The sequence below is a fragment of the Mastacembelus armatus genome, chromosome 8 (genome assembly GCF_900324485.2).
Source record: "Mastacembelus armatus chromosome 8, fMasArm1.2, whole genome shotgun sequence".
Taxonomy (NCBI): domain Eukaryota; kingdom Metazoa; phylum Chordata; class Actinopteri; order Synbranchiformes; family Mastacembelidae; genus Mastacembelus; species Mastacembelus armatus.
Genome location: NC_046640.1, coordinates 8,283,011 through 8,306,092, shown reverse-complemented (window position 1 = coordinate 8,306,092; position 23,082 = coordinate 8,283,011). Strand labels below are relative to the sequence as shown.

At 39.7% G+C, this 23,082-nt stretch overlaps 1 protein-coding gene across 1 annotated transcript; it reads right to left on the bottom strand.

Moving 5' to 3' along the window:
- Positions 1 to 839: 839 nt before the first annotated feature.
- On the bottom strand, positions 840 to 22,498 carry LOC113140799 (myosin-8-like). Its single transcript, XM_026324805.1, has 39 exons — positions 22,298 to 22,498; positions 22,058 to 22,201; positions 21,718 to 21,874; positions 21,553 to 21,580; positions 21,373 to 21,467; positions 21,130 to 21,221; positions 20,829 to 20,892; positions 20,643 to 20,741; positions 20,391 to 20,494; positions 19,592 to 19,730; positions 19,316 to 19,434; positions 19,083 to 19,232; positions 18,830 to 19,000; positions 18,420 to 18,741; positions 18,260 to 18,333; positions 17,926 to 18,013; positions 17,725 to 17,842; positions 17,495 to 17,618; positions 17,196 to 17,332; positions 16,582 to 16,837; positions 15,899 to 16,141; positions 15,645 to 15,821; positions 15,362 to 15,507; positions 14,668 to 14,758; positions 14,197 to 14,586; positions 13,980 to 14,106; positions 13,783 to 13,901; positions 13,376 to 13,572; positions 13,111 to 13,294; positions 12,840 to 13,005; positions 12,621 to 12,745; positions 12,223 to 12,531; positions 11,925 to 12,128; positions 11,447 to 11,572; positions 11,161 to 11,331; positions 10,975 to 11,079; positions 10,795 to 10,890; positions 10,593 to 10,715; positions 840 to 872 (listed from the first exon to the last, which is right to left on the bottom strand). The coding sequence occupies exons 1-39, from the start codon at positions 22,496 to 22,498 to the stop codon at positions 840 to 842; spliced, it is 5,814 nt and encodes a 1,937-aa protein (XP_026180590.1).
- Positions 22,499 to 23,082: the final 584 nt, after the last annotated feature.

Sequence of the window (23,082 nt, the reverse complement as noted above, 5' to 3'; positions counted from 1 at the left end):
GTTTTTCGAACAAAGAAAACTCAATAAGACTGCTATGTCTGCCAGGATTTGGATGTTTATCTAAAGTTTCACCTGTTTGAAAAGTGGTCGGATAGTACTATGGCATGTAGTCATACATCAGCCCTATGTCATTTCACAGATTTTGCATAGTCACCAGGAGAATGATCACATCATTCAGAAGATACAGTAACTGATGAGCGTCAAAGGTCATGTCTGCAAGTATAGGAAGATGAGAAAACACATGCCGGGTGCTTTAACTGCATTGTTGTAATGGGTGTATAGAAAAGTCACGGTCCTGTATGTGTCTCATCTTTAGGATCAAGATTCAAAACAGCAGAGTAAACAACAACTATGCATAAAATAAAAATTTTATTTTGAAAAACGTAACCAGTTAATTTGAGGCCCTGTTACTGGCATGTTGTCAAAAATAATATAATTCAGGTGCAAGTTATTATAATGAACTCACTTTAAATCAGCTTTAGACCCCTACAATGGATGCAGCCAGCTTGTTTGAATAAACTTTACTGGCCTTGTCAGATCTTCTAACGGGCATGTGAAACATGCAAATGGGAAGTCTCCCACTCTCCCAGGCTCTTGTTTCATATTCTGCAGTCCTTTTGCTGCTTTTCATGTGTACAACCGAGTTTAACACCATGAATACATTTGAGGACAGACTTTCCAAAGGTGTGTGCCCTTATCTCCAGTTATACAATTCACTGCGCTGAGACTACAAGACGCAGTGGTTGGAGACTGAGGAGGCAGTGGGATGCAGCCAGGGGGAGGCTACAGCAAACTTTGGTACATATCTTTAGATATAGTCGGATGACGAGTCATGAAGGCTAGTTTGTTTTAATCATAATAAAGCCTGAATGCTTCCTGGACATCACTTAATGTCTTTTCCTCTCAGATATGTCTGTAATTTTGCTAGACTGCATATTCTCTTTTAAAACAATGCAGCATGCATGACATTACAGCTACATTGACTTTATAACCTCCATCAAAACCACTTAAAATGTTATCCAGAAACAGAAGTATTCCCTCTGAGCTGTGATTGTTGGGCACTATAGATCACGGTGAGTCTGAACACATGAATAACAATGCACTTCTCACATTGGACTGTTTGCTTTGGATGGCTGCTTCAGCCTCATTGTTAAAACAACTGTATCCCACTCAGGCTTTGATGGCCTTTATTTCCATACCAGCTGCCTGCAGTAATCCTCTAAAAGAAATATAAATCAGTCCTCTACAAATCCACTTTCAAAGGTTGTCTGTGTGTTCGTGTCCGGGCTCTAAGCACCACAGTCTGCTTTATCCACCAAAATAGCAGTTTAAAATCCTCAAAACATGTTAGGTAATCGAAGAGAATCTTCAACTTGCTTCTGTATAAATGTAGATGAGCTGGTACAGGTTTCTAGCTGCTGTGTCATATTATTATTTATTGGATGGTTTCAATTCAAATGTGTCTCATTATCCTCCCCCTTATACGGTATATAAAGGAGAACATAGAGTCTGTAGTTTACGTTGTCTGAAGCTATATCTTCCATCTTTTGCTTTATACAAGAACCATCCTTCTCCATGATGAGTATAAAATGACACGGTGGAGCTGGTTAGGTTTGTATTTGTGGTGCAGTCAAAAAGGTACATCCACAATCTTTTAGTGTATAACAACTACTGTGCAAGATTACTCTTTGTGTTTGTGTTATAAACTAACTAACTAACGTTTCAAAGTGTAATCCTGAACTTGGTGGTAAACACAGCGTTGCAGTCATTGAGTGAGTATACTGGGATCCTGGATTAAAAGATACTGCTTGGCACAGATGGAGATATTTGGGCCTGCTGCCTCCACAGGCCTGAGAAAGACAGTCTCTCCCGTTCGACAGCAAGATGGTTGGATGGCATGGTTTGTCAGTGACAAGAAAGAGCTGTATGTCAAGGCTGAGATCCAGAACAGGGCTGATGGCAAAGTGACTGTCATAGATGACAGAGTGGGTGGAATGATGGCTTACACAGAGACACAGTTTTACTGATAATCAGACCTGACTACAGCCAGTGAATGCGGCTTTTCTGTTATATAGGATGTCTGACCAAGACTTTAATTCAAAGTAGTGGAGAAAGATTTTACACAGCTTGAGGGGTCTGTCAATAAAAACTGCAATAAAATACTTGCAGAATTGCATTAGTCTGGCTCTCAGCAGAGACATATAGTTTCCCCTGAATCTCAAAATGCTTCTTCAGTTTCCACAATAATCATATCCTGTGAGAAAATCTCACCACACGTTATTGGTCTAAATATTGTCTTTATGTAAAAGACAGACATTTATGTTTATTTCACAGACCTGATCTGTCAGGGAGTACCAAATGTTTCCCATAAACCCCCACAAGTTTGATAAGATTGAGGACATGGAGATGATGACTCACCGCCATGAGCCTGCAGTGCTTTTCAACTTCAAGGAGTGCTACGCAGTATGGATGATCTATGTACGTCTAAGGGTGCTGATCAGACAGACACAGTTTAAATGAAAACAGGGAGAGACATTCATAGAAACTGAAAGTCAGAACTTAAAGTTTGCTTAAAAACATAAAAACCTCCAGTGGGGTGAGAAAATGCTGGCACAAATAGAGCGAAACACTAATTCATCTGCTCTTGTTTGTGTTTCTTAATTGCAATACAAACACTAATGCAAGCATAATAACAGTAATGGCACTGAATTGAGTTTAAACCCAAAAAAAACCACCACTGATGTTTTTTAGAAATGTGAGCACAATATTAAACAGTTTTAAATTTTTCTACCTTACAAAGGAGGGCTCATATCATGACTGATGTTAATGGAAAAACAAAGATAAGATTTGGAAAATGCCTCTGCCTCTGTCTTTATCAGGTAAGCTTAACCGCAGTTTTGTTAATCTAACGGAAGATAAAACAGTGAAAAGTGGAAGCATGTGTTGTTGTTTTTAGGGGAGAATCTGGTGCAGCCAAAACACCAACCATGTCATTCAGCACTTCGGAACAACCGCAGTTTCTGCAGATAAGAAAAAGGAGACAATCAGTAAAATGAAGGTGGACCAACACAGTTTTTTGACAGGCTGTGGAGCTGTCAGAGTCAGTCGTTTGTTCTTCAGACAGCAGTGGGTGTCAGATTTACATGTTTACCCTTTTACAGGGCACTCTGGAGGATCAAATCACCCAAGTCAACCTGCTGCTGGAAGCGTTTGGGAATGTCGAGACTGTGAAGAATGACAACTCATCTTGATTTGTTAGTGAGCCTGTGGGACATCATTTTGATTTGATTTAACAAGAATAGGTTCAGGGCAGCACAGTGGATGAGTGGTTAGCACCGTTGCCTCACAGCAAGAAAGTTCCTGGTTTGAAACCCATCAGGGGCCTTTCTGTGTGGGGTTTGCATGTTCTCCCTGTGCTTGTGTGGGTTTTCTCCAGGTACTCTGGTTTCCTCCTACAGTCCAAAAACATGTATGTCAGGTTGATTGGTGACTCTAAATTGCCCATAGGAGTGAGTGTGAGTGTGTGAGGTTGTTTGTCTCTATGTGGCCCTGTGATGGACTGGTGACCTGTCCAGGGTGGACCCCTGCCTTTCACCCAAAGAGAGCTGGGATAGGCTCCAGCAGATCCCTGTGACCCTGGTTAGGAATAAGTGGGTAGAGATGATGGATGGATGGAAGAATATGTTCATCACAGAGAGCAACATGTCACACTTTTTATCAGATAGGGTAAATTCATCTGAATACACAACTGATAACTGATAAACTTCCATCTGCAAATTCTGGAAAACATATCTAAAGGTTTTATAGTATAATGACAGATAAATCATGTTGCTGTAAGACTATAGTTATATTCGCTTTTCCATCTTGAAAAATCTGCTCGAGAACTCACGAGTGACATTTCAGCTGCCAGCTGAGAGGAGCTATCATCTCTTTTATGAGCTTCCTTGGAACAAGAATCCTGAACTTACTCGTAATCTGACGATTCATTTTTGTCTTATCTATTTTTTCTCATATTGAGTCAGATGCAGACATTCACACAAATTTAAATCTTTTCCTCCACATCTGCTTCTCATCACCATCAACCCCTATGACTTTGCCTTCATCAGTCAAGTGAAAATCAGTGTCAGAAGCATAAATGAGACGGGAGTTTATGGCTCCAGATGTGAGTAAACTTGGACTAGGCTCACTCTTCTCATTTACTTGCTTTATATCTGACTTTGCCAATTTTCTGGCACAGCATGTCTTCAATATTCTATATTTTTCTGCTGAAGAGAAGGTATCCATCTGCAAGATGACTGGTGCAGTGATGCATTATGGGAACATGAAGTTCAAGCAGAAACAGCAGGAGGAGCAGGAAGAACCAGATGGCACTGAGGGTGAGGGCCATCCATCATAGTTAACGGTAGCATGTACGTAAATAAAGGAAATAAAAATCAACAGATAAATCCAAATCTAAAAGATGTTTTGTTTGTTTGTTTGAGATGTGTGTTTTTTAATCTTTTATTATAGTGACAGATAAAGCAACAAATCTGATGGGTCTGAGCTCTGCTGATCTAAGAAACCTCTGTTACCTAAGAGTAAAAGCTGAAAGGGAGTATGTTACTAAAGGACAAAATGTGTAGCAGGTAACTCCACAATCACAAGTCTTTTAAGTAGTGCTAGTAGTGCTGGACCATCAGTCAATTTTCTTCCGCCGGGTTGCAGGCACAGTGGCCTAAGCAGAGATGTCCAGACTTCCTTGTCCCTAAACACTTCCTCCAGCTCTTATATTATATATATTATTCCTCTTACAGATACAGGATTGCTACAGTGATAATAATAGTAATAGTAGTAAAGCCAGTGCAGTTCCTGAAGGACAGTTCATGGATAACAAAAAACTGCTGGGCTCAATCGATGTGGCTCACACACAGTACAAGTTCAGACACTTTAGGTTTTTTAAAGAACACTAGTTAAAAGGTAGAGGTCTGAGAAACAACGATGTTCCTTTTAAACGACGGCCAGAAAGTAAAGCTATTTCCTGCTTTAAAGCTGCGCTGAGGAACTTCCACATGTTTACTTGAATAAATATAAATATAAATCCAGATGGATCTGGACCAGACCTTTGGTCCGTTAGCACTAATGTTTTGATTTTAAATGACAAATCTTGCCCTGTGCAATAGGAAAAATAACACAATAATTTATACTTTGACAGGGAGGAAATGTAACACTTTTCAGTATAACCTCCATTCTTTCATGAAGGTAAAACACTGGCCATGTTTGAAGATGTACATCAAGCTCAAACCTCTTTTGAAGCTGAGAAGGAAATGACTCAAATGAAGGTAGATTTCACAAAGCACAAGAAAGATCTGGCCAAATCAGAAAACCAGAGACGAACTTGAAGAAAAAAATCATTCAAGAGAAAAATGATCTTGTATGTCCTGGCAGTAAGTTACAACACAAAACAAAGTTAGTAGAAAGTTATGTAGCTGGAATGATTATTTTAACACAGTATTTTTATAACTGTTGAACTCAAATCTTGGTGTCCAAACTTGATATCAGGAGGCAGACAACCTGCTGGATGCAGGGCTGAGATGTGAAGAGCTGATCAAAAGCCAAGCTGAAAGAAGTGACAGAAAGACTAAAAGATGAGGAGGTACTGTAAATGCTGAGCTGGCTGCCAAGAAATAAAAGTTTGAAGATGAGCGCTCTGAACTGAAGTTGGACATCAGTGATTTAGACCTTAGCCAAAGTGGAAAAGAAAAAAAACATGGTGTTGAAAATAAGGTAATAACTAATTCTGCTTAACACTGCTCTAGGGAGAAAAATGCTAGATCAGTTCCTGATGACTGTGGTGAAAAACCTACAGGTGACTGAAGAAATCATGAGCCCAGACGTCAACAAACCGTCCAAAGAGAAGAAAGCCCTTCAGGAAGCTCATCAGCAAACACTGGACGACCTGCAGGCAGAGGACGACAAAGTCAATGCTGTGGCCAAAGCTAAATCCAAACTATATCAGCAGGTAGATGAGGTGAGATACTATTAACAGTGGAGCGTGGAAAGGTACAGTAGGCCTATAGTATATTGCTGCAGCTAAGATGCATGTGACAATGAACCTGTATTTGTAGCCGGATGTCTCATTGAAGCAAGAGAAGAAGATTCGTATAGACCTGGAAAGAACCAAGAGGAAGCTGCAGGGTGATCTGAATCTTGACTGATAGTGTATAATGGATCTGACATACTGCCGGTGTTTTGATTTACTCCTTGTATAGAGCTCCCACTGCATATTAACATCTGCTAGCGTTCATTGCTCATGATCGGATGATTGCTCAGTGATGGCAATTGTCTTACCCCTGTATCATTAAGGGAAAGAAACCTGCATCACACTTTGCAAACTGTTTACATTCCCAACAAATCACCTGATTGTCTTTATTGGGAACCAAAACACTCAGTATGGCGACAAAGCCTCAATGTCATCAGTATCGCCTGCTCTACCCATTGCTTTTGCTTGAACTTCGTGTTCCCATAATGCATCACAACATCAGGAAGGTGGAAGATGGAGATTTTCTCTTAACTGGTGAATCCCAAGATGTCAGTCAATTACATTAAATTCAGTGTTAGGCAAAGCCAAAAAAATGAAGGTAACTGCAATTAACAGTGACTTGAAAGATACAGCTGACTGTCTGTAGCCACCTGCTCGTCTTTGTTATTGATGCTGACCTTGATGCTGCCTTATCATGGCGAAGTCATACAGCTTGGTTGTTATGCAAAGCATTTCTGAGGAGAGAGATGCAAATTACTTGTTTTATACATTGATTCTTTATAATATGTTAACGTACAAAATATATTATTATATATTTACTAATGAGCTCCAGCTTGTGCACAGTCATTTCCTAAAAGGATATGTGGTAGCTCCTCAGACAATTGGAATATCACTTGATTTTTACAACAAATCTTCATGGAATTATAAGTTAAGCAATGATTACTAACTTCAATTATACTGATCAGCAGAAGCTGTTTTTCCTCTGATGACTTTACCCTCCTAAGTAACTCTGGCTAAACAGTCAAGATAGCAAGATTACACCTCAACATTCTGTGGCTCATTAAAGAGCAATATTTACAAATCTTGAGGAGTTGTCATAACTCGCTGCCTTGGCATTTCCAAAAGGTTCTAGCTGAAAAGATCTGATCTTCCACAGAAGCTACAACTTATCAGTTGTATCTTCTCAGGTTCACACGTTTCAGAAAGTCTGTATTTATGGGTATAACACATATGTAATAGTATATCCATGATGAATAGAGACCATGTCCATATGGGATGCAAGCACCAGCTCATTCATCTTAACGGCACTTCATTTGGATTCAGTGGCTCAAATAATTGCCAGTACAATGACAACATTACTTTTTTGGAATATGCCAAAATAAAATCAGGTCTTCTTTTTTTTGTGATTTGTACATAAATTAGATCGTTTCTTATTTAACAAAATCAGCTGAAGTGGTTTTTATTCTGCAACACAGAGACATGCATTTTAAGGTTTAACTGGGACTAATCCACAATTTCATGCCATGTCGTCAAGGTTAACTGCAATTCAATAGGTAATAAAACTTTGACATTGTTGCAAAGTGGACATTACATTGAAATTAAACACAAGTTGACTTTTGTTTTCACTGTGTGACACATGTAATGGAGGCCTTCTCTTCAGCAGAAAATTAATTATCTGAAAACAGGTTTATGCTAGGGGGACACCACATATAAACAGCAGGTACAACTACATTCATACTAGTTTCAGATGGAAGTTTAGGCTGCAAATACCAATGCATTATATCAATTAATAAAAATATTATCATAGGTCATGGCTAAAATGTATTCATCATCTTTAAACTTTAGAAACTTACTCCAAAATGTGTTATATGTGTTCTTTCAGTTATTGTAGTAATATTATATGTTTTTTGAAATTTTATATTCCCCAAATCATCACAACCTCTGCTATCACCCGTTGTTGTGCAATTCTACACATACAGTAAATGTGGAAAAAAACATAAACTTGCCTAAATATTCTTTTTTAATTAAAAAACACAAAAACAACACAAAAAGATTGATTTTAAGTTTTAACAGTGGCTTTGAGTTTTGTTTTACAGATAGAAGAGTTTCTGTGGTCAACTTAAAATCAGATTTATAATCACCACAACCATGGAAAGTCCTGCAGTATAATCCACTGCAAAACAAACAAAAAAAAATCAAAAATTTCTTTTACTTTCATTGCAGTTCAGTGAAAAATAGTAACATCAACATGACATCAACATAGCAAGAAATATCAAAATGTTTGGGACTCTATAGGAAAAAAGAACTGGACCAAGAACTGAACCTTGTGGCACACCACATATTAAAGCTAAAAAACAATTATTTATAAAGGCACTGCACATGATATAGAGATTAATATGCTTGGACACACACTAAAAGGTGGCTACCTAATGGTGTGATATACATTAATTTACTAAAAATGCATCTCTGCTGATTTTAAAATCAAATGATGTTATTATTCAAACCATAATTCATTTGTCTACAATCTTTTGAGTACCCACTCTATACTCTCAGTACATGTTATGCCATGGTGAGATACAGCCAGCCACCTAGAGGGACATTGACTGGTCTGTATGCTGTTTTCAAATTAACACATAATTGTGTCCAGTGGGTGCTACTGTATATTAATACAGTGTGAACATCGCAAGTGGGTGGAAAGACATGATGACTGCTTTGTACTGCATTTAGAATAAACATGGGAAACAATGTAACAATGTAACAATCTCTTATTCTTATAGGGGTGGCAGTGCACAGCAAAGTGAACAGCAGCTTGTTATCTTAGAAATATACCAAACCATTTGTAATATGCACCAGTAAGGCAGTGTGTGTTTATAGATTCTGTAACAGTGATCTCAGATGAGCATGTTATGTTCCTTTTACTAACTGGTGAACATCGAAATTCAATTTAAAGTTGATGAGAAGGTCATAACACAAAAGAACATCTTAGTTTTAGTAATGGTGATCAAATTTCAAATCATGTTGAAATTTGTCTTAAGGCTGTTTTGCAGTTCTATTGTAATAGATGACTGAATGTTGTTGCTATGGCTACTTAATGATTATTAACAATCGCCCTATTTAAATTGTATAAAAACTAATTCACGAAGATGTTGGTGCAAGATGATTTTTAATTTATTGTAAGCAGGGAAAGTGGTGAACTGGCTTTGTGCTAGGGCTTTTTCTGGAGATTGGTCTTCACTTCTGTTTTATAGCTGTGTAGCAAATACGTTTTAAATGAAAATATTCACGTGCTGGTCGTAACTCTGTTTTTGTATACCGTATATATTCTCTATGTAAACCTGTATGCTTTAATGTTCTGACTGAAGGTTTTGAACAATTGTCTGTCCCTTTAGTATCCTGTTGCTGCTGTGTGAACAACTGAAGGTTTTGAACAATTGTCTGTCCCTTTAGTATCCTGTTGCTGCTGTGTGAACAACAACCTGTCAGCTCCTCAAGTCCTCCTTCATTTCCTCTCAACATGTTCTCCTCTCTAGGAGGTTACATTCAACACTTGTACATAAACCTCCCCTGCATAAGAATAACTCGAACCCTGCTTTACAGGAATTTCTACAAATGTAATGAACATCCAGCACAGCTGCTCCTGATTATTGTGCTGCTGACATAAGTAGATTGTCACAAGGGCCAGTCTGTATTAAACTAATAAAAAATTGATCAGCAATGTTGAAGTGTTTTCATATTTTTGCAGTCTTTCTCTATTGCAGGCAGCAAGACAAGGCAGTTTGTGAGTCCCTTTTAATAAATAGTTAAAGTAGTAATCAGGCTCTGAAGAATTTGTATTTATTTAAGTTTAGGTAAATGTTGTATAGACACTGTTCTGGGAACTGCTGTCACTGTAATCTCAGTTTAAAGTGATCCCAGGATTAACTCTTTAGTTTGTTTGCTTTAACACAGACACAGATGTGACAATATTTAATATATTTTGGCTACACTACCTACCTGCGTGGCTCTATGTTAGTCAATCCAACTCTTTGGTCCGGACTGAAATATCCAACTACTAGATTGCTGTGACGTTTTATAAAGAAACTGATGGCCCCATGAGGATGTGTCATACTGACATTTGGGATCCTCTCTAGCTCCACCATAAAGTTTACATTTGAGTTTTCAGTACATTTTGGTGCATTCATGTTCCCAAAGAAATAAGCCAAATGAGGTAAACCTGCTTAACATCACCACATTACCATTATCACTGGGAATTTCAGCTTCACAGGAAGGTCAGTCTATTTCTACGTTACAATGACCTATTCCACCTTACATCATCAAATAGTATTGTCGAAAATGACATTTATAGTTTATATAGAACACAGACACACAAAGGTGCAAACTAGTGTGGGCTTTAGACATTTCCATCACTATAAAAATAGGGTGCTCAGATCTTCTCCAGTCATGATGGTCCGATGGCCGAAAACATTTGGGGAGGTGAATAAATTTACTGATTGTCAAGTTGAGCACTATGACAATGTCTGTCCAAATGTTAACTTTGTGCCAGTGTAGTTTTCTATTCAACTTTACCAACAACATCACGGCTCTTTGCCCGCAATTTGTTCAACTGGGATTCTGCAATATCAGCTCGCTCCTCTGCCTCTTCCAGTTCATGCTGCACCTTCCGAAATTTAGCCAAATGGATGCTGGTTTGTTCCTCCTGTGTCACAGAAAACAATATATGAAAAAAAAAATCCTTTTTTTAGGTGTTATCACAATGTGTAGGTATTTTTACTTACCGCCTCCTCACACTGCCGCTTGTATGCTTTCACTTTCAGCTGCAGTTTGTTGACCAAATCCTGGAGTCTTGCTGTGTTTTTCTTTTCTTCCTCCCCCTATCATATATATACAGCATATGTGAGTGTGTCACAGTCACAGCCTATGAAATTGGCTGTTACATAATGGAATAGACCTCTTACCTGATAAGTGAGCTCTTTCATTTTTCGTTCATATTTCCGCAGACCTTTCATAGCTTCACCAGTGCGTTTCTGTTCAGCCTCCAATTCATTTTCCAGCTCACGGACCTTAAAAATATATTTAGTTCAAATCACTTTTCATAGATTGTTTTTTTCCACACAGTGGTTTAGTGTTTTGTGGATTCATACCTTGGTTTGCAGTTTCTGTAGCTCTTTCTTTCCTCCTTTCAGCGCCATCTGCTCAGCTTCGTCCAGGCGCTGCTGCAGGTCTTTCACTGTGGCCTCCATGTTCTTCTTCATCCGTTCCAGGTGAGCGCTGGTGTCCTGCTCTTTCTTCAGCTCCTCAGCCATCATGGCAGCCTGCACACAAACATCAACCATCAACTTATAGTGAAATCTAATCTTCACAACCTCAAACTGCAGTAGTTCCTCACAGGAATGACTGTGCAGTGATTTAGACTGAGAGGAGACTTACATCCATGATGGCTTTTTTGGCCTTCTCATCTGCACTCCTCGCCTCCTGGACAGTGTCCTCCATCTCTGACTGCAGCTGAGCCAAATCAGACTCCATCTTCTTTTTAGTGTTCAAGAGGCTGGTGTTCTGATCAGTACATAACATTTAATATAGCATTAGTTTACACTATAAGCAGGTCAAGTGAAACTGTGATGGTGAAACTGCTAATGGGTTTCTGTGGAGCAGCCTAAAGATCATGTCCTGGCTTCAGAAATCTTCAGAAGTCAGTAAAACCAAATATTCAGTTAGAGATTATGTATTAACCTGCATCCTGAAATTCAGGGATGCCCCAAAATGTCTAAGAGCTGCTGTATGCTTAAAAAAACTTGTTTATATTGTTATGTCAGGCAGAATACCATCTCCAGGCAGAATGCCATCTCCAGTCCTACAACGTCCTGCCCTGACCTTTCCTGTAATGTTCTAAAGAACGTCTCCTGACCTGAGAGTGCAGCAGCTGAATCCTCTCGCTGACGTCCATCAGTTCCTGCTCAGCCAGCTTGCGACTTCTCTCGGACTGATCCAGCGCTGCCCTCACTTCCTCGTTTTCAGCCATGATAAGATTGTGACGACGCTCTACAATCGCCAGTTGCTCCTTCAAGTCTTCCTGATTGTGGAGGGCTTCATCTAGATGGACCTGGGTGTCCTGACGCAACAAGCAAGAGTTTGGGGCTTTAAAAATATGTTCATTGAATCAATGTTTTGATATACATAAGAGAAAAGAAACTATCAACACAAACCTTAAGCTGAGTCTGCAGGTTTCTAAGTTGCTTTGTGGCCTCAGCTGCCTGCCGGTTGGCACGTCCCAGCTGAATTTCCATCTCGTTAAGATCGCCCTCCATCTTCTTCTTCATCCGAATGGTGTCATTTCTGCTGCGTGTCTCAGCATCCAGTGTGCTCTGCAGAGTGTCCACAGCTCTCTGGTGATTCCTCTTCAGCTGGTCAATTTCTTCATCTTTCTCCTCCACCTTTCTGTCAACCTCTGACTTCAGCTGGTTGAGCTCCAGTTGGAGGTGTAGGTTTTTGGCCTCTTCATGTTCCAGTGAAGACTACAAGGAGAGAAATAAACACTGAGGTTGTGCTCATTTTAAAAATATTGGAGGTTTACTTTACTTTGATTTAATAACATCATAAAAACCTCAATTTCCTCAAGAGTTGCTTGGGTGTCTCTCTTCTCTTGCTCAGCTTGCTTTGCGACTTTCTCAAGCTCACGGATAGTTTTAGCAGATTCTCCAACTTGCTCTGTGATATCTGCGACCTCCTCTGAAAGCGTATAAAAACGTGTTTATTATAAGTAAAACACACACTGCAGCTCCTCAGCACCAAAAGCATTATTTGTTTCCAGACGAGTCCTTACGTTGAAGATTTTTGTTCTCTTTTTTCATGTTCTCCAGGTGATCCAGAGCTTCTTCGTATGAGTTTTTTATCTTGAAAAGTTCTGTACTCAGCACCCTAGACTCTCTCTGGGAGATTTCCAGATCTGACTGACTATCTTCATATTTCTGTTTCCATTCAGCCAGAATCTGATAGAGGAAGAAACATATAAGGTGTAAATAGAGAAGTGTCAACAAAATGCAAATGAGGATATTTCTGAAGAGAGAGTGATAAAATGAAAAGACAAGAAATACCTTGTCAAAGTTTCTCTGTTTCTTGTCCAAGATGGCACTGGCTGCATTTGACCTTTCCAGCTCGACCATGAGATCCTCGACCTCAGCCTGCAGCCTCTGCTTGGTTTTCTCCAGGGATGCACACTTGACATTTGCTGCTTCTGTCATTTCCTCAGACTCCTGCAGCCTCTGGGCCAACTTCTTCCTATGTGCCAAACATAAAATATGTTAAAGCATAAAATAATCCATCAGCACTAGTATTAAAAATATGATGTGCAGATCTTACTTTGCCTCCTCGAGCTCCTCAGTGCGTTGGATGGCGTCAGTCTCGTATTTGGTTCTCCACTGAGCCACGTCGCTGTTTGCCTTGGACAAACTGCGCTGCAGCTCAGCTTTTTCCTCTTGTTCCTCCTCATATTGTTCTCTTAGCAGCTCACAGTCATGACGAGATGACTGCAAACTGTGAGCCAAGGCATTTTTGGCCTGACGAACAAAAACATATACAGCAAAGTGGTTATGTGTGTGTAATTTGCAGTGGCCTAACCGAGACGTAAATGTTACGTTGGGGCCACTACTATTTGCACAATGTATGCCTCTGGTGGGCATCTTTTTTCTATATCTTCACACACATGAAAGACCAAATAAGTAATTGAAAGAGTAATCCACAGATGGACATAAATAATTACTAGTGACCTTAACTTCTTCATCTAAAAGTCTCTTTAGCTCTTCGATTTGTTGAGTCCCCACAGATTTCCCTCGGTTCAGTTGGGAAAGCATGGTCTCTTTCTCTTCCAGCAGATGTGTAAGTTCGCCTGTGCAGGACAAAGGGGACAAAGACTGTGAAATGTGCCTTTGTGTCTTTTTATGACTTTCTATAATTATGAGATTACCATTTTCTGTTTGTAGACGAGAACTGAGCGCAGTATAATCACTCAAAGACCTCTGGGCTTCGTCTGCTTTGGTTTTATATTCATTAATTTGGTCTTCAAGGCTCCTGCACAGTTTGTCCAGATTCGTCTGAAATATTGAGAATTGGTTATTATAAGTCAGACAAGCTGATTGTGGAATAATACAGCACCACCTGCCTCCATGCAGACAGTGTTTCACCTTGCTTTTCAGAACGCTCTCCATGTTTGTTGCCATGTCGTCGATTTCCATCTTCAGCTCACTCCTTTCTTTCTCCAGCTTCTGCTTCACTCTCTGAACGTTTTCTATCTGCTCACTGAGTTCAGCAACACTTTCTGCCTGCTTCTTGCGTAAAGTTGCTGCAATGGACTCGTGCTGCAGGGTGGACTCTTCCAGATCACGACGCAGCCTCTGGAGCTCGACCTCACGTTTCTTGTTCAGCTCAGCCTGAGCGGCAGTGGCTCCTCCAGCCTCCTGCAGCCTCTCACTGATCTCCTCTAGCTCTCTGGACAGATCAGACCTCTGCTTCTCTACTTTGGCCCGGGCCGAGCGCTCAGCCTCAATTTCCTCCTCCAGTTCCTCAATGCAAGCCTGTGGCAGTTTTGTAAAAATGTGGGTTCTTAAGATATTAAAGAAATACTGTAATACTTTTGTTATACCTGATTGTTATACCTGAAGCTCCTTAATCTTCTTTTGTAGGTGAGTCCCAAGGACTTGTTCATCTTCAATCTTGCTCTGCAGATTGCTGATTTCAAAGTCCTTTCTGAAAAGAGTTACATTTTCTATCACTGCAGACAGTGTGAGAGGGGCAGATTTCCCACTTAACATCCATAGTAATTTTTAACACAATGCATCATTGATTTCAGACTGAGGGAAACAAAAGCAGACTTCTCATTTTTAGCTGGAAGCCAAAAATCTTGCAGGAAGAATTAATCAATTAATGTAGCTAGGCATGCTATTGACTGTGCACCATGTCAGGGCTGACAAACACGCTGTTAATCAGTTTCTTACGCTTGTGCTTTTTTGTTTCTAAGTTTTGGTAACTAAAAAAGAAACCACCCTCCTCTTTAAAGCTCTTTAAAAGTTCTGCTCTACGTACCCATGCACATCCCTTAATTATATGGGGAAATATAAATATTTCTCATAGTTTTAGTTGGTTGCTGAACTGTGATTGGATAACTGCTGGTGGTTTATACTGTTTTTCTCACTAAGAGTTTTTATACAAAAGCACTATTCGTTATCATTACTGTTGTTTGACATATTTTAATTTGCTTCTCTTTGCAAATGTGTTTAAATCAAGCCAACTACTTAAAATCTTCAGTGGTAATTAAACTGTGGGATATATGGAACTGAAACAACAACCTACTTTTTCTGTTTTTCTTCCATCTGCTGTTTTTCATTCTCCAGGTCCATAATGGTTTCCTGGGACAGCTTCAGATCCCCCTCAAGTTTTCTTCGGGATCTCTCCATGTCTGCACGAAGCTTCTTCTCCTGCTCCAGCGAGGCCTCCAGCTGCATATCAGCATTTATATTGACCAGTTAAGGAAGGAAGCCAAACCAGGGACATTAAGCAGATCTTATGCAACAGACTAAATCTTTAACTTTACTGTCAAATTGCTAACAAATGATTTTTATCTTTTCATCCTTACATCATCAACTTGCTGCTCCAACTTAATCTTTAACTTCATTAGAGCGTTCACTTTATCCTCCTCAGCCTGAAGGTCGTCTAATGTCTGCTGATGCACCTCCTGCAAAGCTTTGATCTCTTTTGAGGACTTCATCAGGTTTTCCTCAAGAGTGGTCAGCTCCTCTGTCAAATTCTTAACCTAAGCAGAGACACATTTGAAGTCAATGCGTTAATACACTTAAATCAAGACATGTTTAAAGACGTTACATAGTGCACCTTATTTTCCGTGGCGTATTTCTCTTTCTCCACTTTGACGACGGTAAGTTCCAGGTCGTCTATGTCTCTTTTGAGCTCCGAGCATTCGTCCTCCAGCTTCCTCTTCTTAGCAGTGATTTCGGCATTGATTTCCTCCTCTTCCTCCATCCTCTCTGAGAGTTCTTTGACTTTGGCCTCCAGGTGGATCTTGCTCTTTATCAAACCTTCACACCTCTCCTCAGCATCGCACAGGTTCTCCCTCTCCTTAACAACAAGGTCACAGTGGTGCATTGTTAAAGTGCCACAAAGGTGGACTAACATCACAGATGTTAGTTAGTGCTGGTTAGTTAACCACTGACTGAAATATCTCAACAAATACTGGGATGACATTTTGGTGTTTTTATGCTGCACATATACAGAAATAAAAATTATTCAAAAATATATACTCAGCATTTTCTATATGTTTTGGCATAATAATGATTATTGACATTTAGTTTAATTTGCCCATTTTTTCTGTTCCCACTTATGCTTTATTTTTTCTTTATTGCATTTTGCTGTTGTGACGTGTTATTTCCCTGCAGGAATCAATGATGTCGCCTCTTATAATAACTCAGTATTGATTAAGCCATAGCTCTGCTTATCTGACCGAACTGAATCAATACAAACAGGCCACTTTCTTGTGCTCATGGTTGGGAATTACATACTGCTTGGATTTGAAGGTAAAGGTCATTTTTCTCCTGGACGAGCACAACCGTCTTCTCCTCCAGCTCCTTCCTCCTGGCCTCTGACTTTTCCAACTCCTCTTTGAGTCGCGAAAACTCCTCTTTCATTGTCTGCATCGCCTTCTCAGCTTCAGCACTGCGTAACAGGGGCTTTATCTTAAAGAAAAGCCGCATCCATGGCCAGTTCTTCACATTCATAAATGAGCGGATGTTGTACTGGATGATGAAAATGGACTCTCTGTAGAGTGAAAAAGCAAAATCCGAAAGATTCAGGATTTAAATGTGAAAGTGAGGAAAACCTAAACCCTAATTCAAAACAGTTTACTGCATACAATGTAATTGACTTTGAGAATGACTTTGAGATCCAGACAACAAATAAAGAAAACTATTAGAGTTACATCCAGATTTTATGATGCCACTGAAAGAAAAATACACATTTTATGGGAGGCCATTTTCCACTGCTATCAACCATAAAAATCCAGAAAAAAATGAGAAATTACAAATCGTTTAAATATTATTCCCATCCATGTCACGTCCATTCATGAAACTTAAGTTTCAACTTTCATAAGGAAATTAATTTGTTATGAAGTTGAGACCTTTTCTTCAACATCTCCTTTAATCTCAGTCTGGTAACGTAACCTCTGGCCACAGCCTGGATTCGAGTCATCAACACAGCCAACCGTTCATCCCTCATCTCCTCCAGAAGACCAAGAAGACCCGCTTTAAAAAACACCTGGATGTTTGATGATGGAGATTGAATTTAATGGAAGTGACTTTTTATATCATTTGATTTATTTAACATAGATTCAGAAGTTTCCCTGACTTTTCGCTGACAATTTTATAGTTATTCAGTAGTAAAATAAAAAAAGAAATCAATCAAACTTCTGGAAAATACCTTGGTGTGTCCAAATCTATACTGAGCATGGTCCACATCAATGGAAGACAAAAGTTTCTCAGAAGCCTTCTTGCTGTCGATAAACTGGCCCTCAGGGATCGCACTGGCATTCAGAATCCTGTATCTGTCACAGAAACAGGGGTGTAGTTTTACATTCAGACTTGAGTAGGCTCTGGTGTTTGCACATATACAATCCTCCCAGACAACAGAAATGAAGCATGGTGCACTACCTCTGCTTGAAATCTCCATAGAGGATCCTGCTGGGGAAGCCCTTTCTGCAAATCCTGATACCCTCCAGCACACCATTACAACGTAGTTGGTGCAGGACCAGATGGTGATCCATGACCCCTGCATGGAGAAAACATTTCTCACTGCAATTAACAGAGAGAGACATGAAAGACTGTCTTTCTTTCTTTCTTTCTTTCTTTCACCTGGTGTCTTGGTCTCATTTGGGATGATGCATCTCACAAAGTGTGGATGTGTAGATCTGAGGTTGGCCATCAGTTTGTTGAGGTTTTCCTGAGAGAGGTTCACAGGTTATGTTCTCTTAAATCAATATTTTAACATTTTAGGAAACTGATACCAATATCTGTTTATAAGATAAATATGTAGCTGCAGTCAGCAACTGGCTAACGCTGTCCAATGAAATCCACCTTCCAGCAACTCTAAAGCTCAGTGATTAACATGTTGTACCTTGTTGGATCAAAAAAGGATACATAGTGTTGATATAGTTTTTTCTAATATGTGGTTGTCATTGTTTCTTACCCTGAAAAGTGCGGAAACTGTCTGGAAAGAAGACCCCTTTCTCTTGGAACTTTTCTTAATACCATCAGCAACAGCTATAGAAACATAAGAAAAACACCAACGCAGTAAAATGTACAGTACAGTCAACATATTGTAATTTGATCTGTGTGATGTCCGTTACTGGAAGTGAACTGACTGTCAGCAGATGCATATGTAGCAAAAAGCTGAGAGAGCAGTTTAAGCGCAGCCTTTTGGTAAAGCTGCACCACAGTGTCATTCAATGGGTCTTTATTTTTTTCCAGCCAGCCACTGATGTTGTAGTCTACAGTGCCAGCGTAGTGCATCAGCGAGAAGTGGGCCTCCATCTTTGCCTTGGACGGTCTGGGCTTCTGAAAGATGCTGTTCTTCCCCAGGTGTTGATCGTAGAGCTTGTTCTTGAAGGAGCTGTCTGTCGCCTTTGGAAACATGCACTCCTCTTCAAGGATAGAGAAAATACCCATTGGCTGTTGGACAGAAAGGTAATTAATATTTCTACTGTAGTGTTTCATCCACTACTATGTGAATATCTGATGTTATGTAATGCTACTGTACCTTTTCAATGAGCTCAATGCAGGCTGCCAGGTCCATGCCAAAGTCAATGAACTCCCACTCAATCCCTTCCTTTTTGTATTCCTCTTGCTCCAGCACAAACATGTGATGATTGAAAAACTGTTGCAGCTTCTCATTGGTGAAGTTGATGCACAGCTGCTCCAGGCTGTTCATCTGAATTAAACAACAGGGTATGATTGGTTAAATAAACACGACTTGCTTAACTTTATGTCCAGTAAGTGTGAATCCCGTTCACCTCAAAAATCTCAAAGCCTGCAATATCCAGGACGCCAATAAAATGCTGTCTTGGTAGTTTTGTGTCCAGTTGCTGGTTGATCCTCGTGACCATCCACAGGAAGAGCTTCTCATACACAGCTTTAGACAGAGCACCCATGGCATTGTTCACCTATAAGCAAACATAAACTTTTACTCACATTTTCTTCAGATTGTACACAGTTGAGCGTTTTTGGATGTAGGAGCATACTGTACCTGCTGTGGAGTCTGACCTTTGGTGACATACTCATTCCCAACTTTAACTCGAGGGTAGCACAGGGCTTTCAGCAAATCCGCAGAGTTCAGACCCATAAGGTAGGCAACTTTGTCAGCCACTATGTGATATGTGACACAGGGGGGAAACAATATGTAAAGCACATACTAAGGGGAATAACATCATGATGAATAATACTCTGTGAAGCTCTGATTTTACCACGCTGAGGCCTAGTTTGATTTAAAGTTAGGATTCATGTAAAAGCTCAAAACTCTCACCCTCAGTGCCATCGGGCTCTGCCTGCTCCTCCCGCTGTTTCTGTTTGAACTTCATGTTCCCGTTGTGCATCACAGCACCGGTCAGCTTGTAGATTCCCAGTTTTTCTTCAGTGTTAAAGCCAAGGATGTCAATGGCACTCTGGAATAGACACGGATGCAAACATTAAGCATTATTACTATTACTATTATCATCATTATTATTATTAGACAATATGGTCACGTATCAACAAACATTTAAAAATATCTGATCAGAAATGCATACTGTTTTGTTGCAAATGTTTTTAAACTAATAGCAATAAAACACAAACCTACATTGTACTGTTTATCAATAACATCAGCATTTTAGAGTCACTGTTCCACTGTCTAAAGGGCATCAGTTCCTGGATGTCTGCAGCTAGGAACAAAAGTTTAATTGCAGCTGCTCATAATGTGACAAGGCCCAAACATTTAACCATATCACTACAACTCCACTGGCCATCTGTTCATTACAAGACTTTACTCTAAGGTTTTGATCCTGGTCTACAAAGCACTGACAGGTTTGACTCCAGATTATACAGTATATCCAACATGCTCCCTGTTTATTTACCCAGAGTCACAGGGCATCTGTTTCCTCTAAATTCTAAGAGGGGAATCAAAATCTGACAGTGTTTATGTGCCGAAAATATGGAACGGCTAAAGTTAGTTTTGATTTTCGTGCATGGATGTTTCTGCGTGTGGGTATTCATGTGGGCCTGTGTTCATAATTTAATTGTTTTCTAATTTTATTTTACTGTACATAATTTGAACCATGTGCACTCACATCCGTAGCCATCAGCTCCTCAGCATCATTGATGCTTAGCACAGTGATTTCACCCTGGCTGATGAAAGGATAGTCATATGGATTGGTGGTTATCAGCAGCATCTCTGAAGTGAAACACAAAAACTATAAGTATCTCTCTGCAAGTGTCAGCAGCCAGATTGACTCTATCAGTGCAACACGGATTCCAGTTTTGGTTCCAATAATTATTCATGAGCTCTTATCAGACTCATTAGCAGTGAAAAGTATAGTTACCGATTAAATCAGGCTTCTTGTTTGACAAGATCTGATAGAAGATATGATAGCTCCTCTCTGCTGGCAGCTGAAAGGTCACCCTGGATTTTTCCAAAAGGTCTACGTATAAATAAAAATGATAAAATATATATTGCAAATAATAGAATAGCAATGAAAAGTAAATGACACTAAGAGAAGCAAACTTACATGTTTCAATATCAGCTGAGGCCAGTTTCCCCTTTGTTCCAAAGTGGATACGGATAAATTTTCCCTGAAAAAGTTATAATAATTATAATTTAACTTTATTTCAAACTATGTATTACAAATATATTGCTCTTTATATTAAAGCTATGAACTGGCATCATTGTAATTATTTTAATCTTGCTCTAAAAATCTCAAAATCAAAGTTTTTATTATTTTATTACATCAATCTCAAAATGTTTTCTCATGATGGTGAATGAAAATCATGCCCACTTTTGTTTTCCATACAGGTCAAACCTAAACTCACAAATCGAGAGGAATTGTCATTCCTCACAGTCTTGGCATTCCCAAAAGCTTCCAGCAGAGGATTAGCCTGAATGATTTGATCTTCCAGATTCCCCTGTTAGCCAAAAAAAAAAAAAAAAAGAAAATTAAAAGTTAAAGACTTCATTTGTAAAGACTTCGTATCGTTGCAACACATAATTTTATGTAGAATCTGATTATTCATTTGTTAAAACACGGGACTGCACCTTCATTTTCCCAGCATGTTGCTCTTTCTTGCTGGGGTCTCCGATTGATGCAATTGTTGCGAAATACTGGATGACTCGCTTTGTATTGACTGTCTTCCCAGCACCAGATTCTCCACTGGCAAAAGTACGACATCAGATAAGTGACTGGAAATTAGTAATGAAAGTCCATGCAAACAAACAGCACATAAAGTCGTACTTACGTGATCAGGATAGACTGGTTCTCTCGATCTGTTGAAAAGAAAAAAAAAACAGGTGAACACTGGTTATTTCAACTTTTTTATTATTTCAAGTTATTTATTTAGTGTTTTAAGTAAGACTCATTAGCCATGGTGGGAAGGTGACTGAGAGAATAGAAGAGACTGGACCTGTGAGCATGTACTGGTAAGCATTGTCAGAGATGGAGAAGATGTGTGGGGGTGCCTCCTGACGTTTCTTCCCCCGATACCCGGCCACCACCACAGGGTTGTAGACTGGAAGCCACTTGTAAGGGTTCACAGTGACACAGAAGAGCCCAGAGTAGGTCTGTAAATAACAAAAAGAAAAGAAACACCATAATACATCATTTATTGATTGCAGTTGAGAATATAATCCCTCCAGCTCCTAACATTTGCCACATCAGATCATTTAAGAAGTTTGAACTGATTTAGAGATTAAGGTTTGTGAGTGTGAAGAGAATTACTGTCGTTTTAGAAGTAGTTTTCCTACATAAATCATCCAGGCAGCGTAGCGTTCCTTGAGGTTGAAGAGTACGGCTGGTTCGTGGAGATGTGTCAGCAGGGCCATGTCCTCTATCTTGTCGAACTTAGGAGGGTTCATGGGGCGAATGTCATCAACGTGCACTGTAACAACCTGAAATATGAATGGAATGGTGCATGAGATGGTAGAATTTAAAAAGAAGCACACACATCTTCATGACTCTTAAGATCTGCAACAAACTACACCCACCTTTCCACACTCAGTCTCCACAGTGACCTTGGAGCCATCTTGGCTTTTGATTTTTCCCTTGACGTACTCCTGCTTTGGGTCAGGTACAAAGACAGCTGTTTTGGCATCAAACGGCACATTTTGGGCTGCGATCCTCTCTCGTTCTGATTTGCGGAGGTATGGGGCTGCCACCCCGAATATTTCCATCTCAGCATCACTCATTTTGTTGAGCTGCACGGTTAGGACATACAAATACGAAACAACAATAAATAAAACTAAACAAATATCTAAGAGGATAGAAAAATGGCAGTCCTGTAGCATCATACCTACCTGTAGACCAAAACGAAAGAGTCTCAAATTTAAAAAAAAGTTCACCAACTGTTTCAGAGCCTTTGAGAAAGACTCCTTGCTCTGCAGTGTTGTCAATTGTTCCTTCAATACTCCACAGTCATGCATCACCCTAGCGTGACTTTGGCTGCTTTTATAAGCAATGGTTGGGCCTCTTTCATGGCTGCTTCTTCTCCTATATTTGGAGATCTGGCTTCTATGCCACCTTGGAAAAGTCAAGTAGGTCCAATTTGTATTTCAAACTGTCTATGTATAGCTGTATTGTGTCACTTTTAGAAGGTTTCAATTGTAATCCTTCAGAATGTCCATTAAAAAGCAATGAATGCTAAGGATGACCGCCTCGAGGGCTTACGGTCCTGACACAGCGGGCCTCATTTTCTGGGATCAGGGAAGATTAGGTTTGTTAGGGCATGGCTGAAATTCTGGCATTGGCTGTCTGGAGAGCAGGGCTGTTCACA

Coding starts and splice junctions, on each gene's coding strand:
- LOC113140799 (XM_026324805.1), bottom strand. CDS start 22,498: ATGAGTGATGCTGAGATGGAAATATTCGGGGTGGCAGCCCCATACCTC. Junction 11,332..11,446: donor CCAAAAAAGCCATCATGGAT/GTAAGTCTCCTC, acceptor GTTTGTGTGCAG/GCTGCCATGATGGCTGAGGA. Junction 10,716..10,794: donor AGCGGCAGTGTGAGGAGGCG/GTAAGTAAAAAT, acceptor TCTGTGACACAG/GAGGAACAAACCAGCATCCA.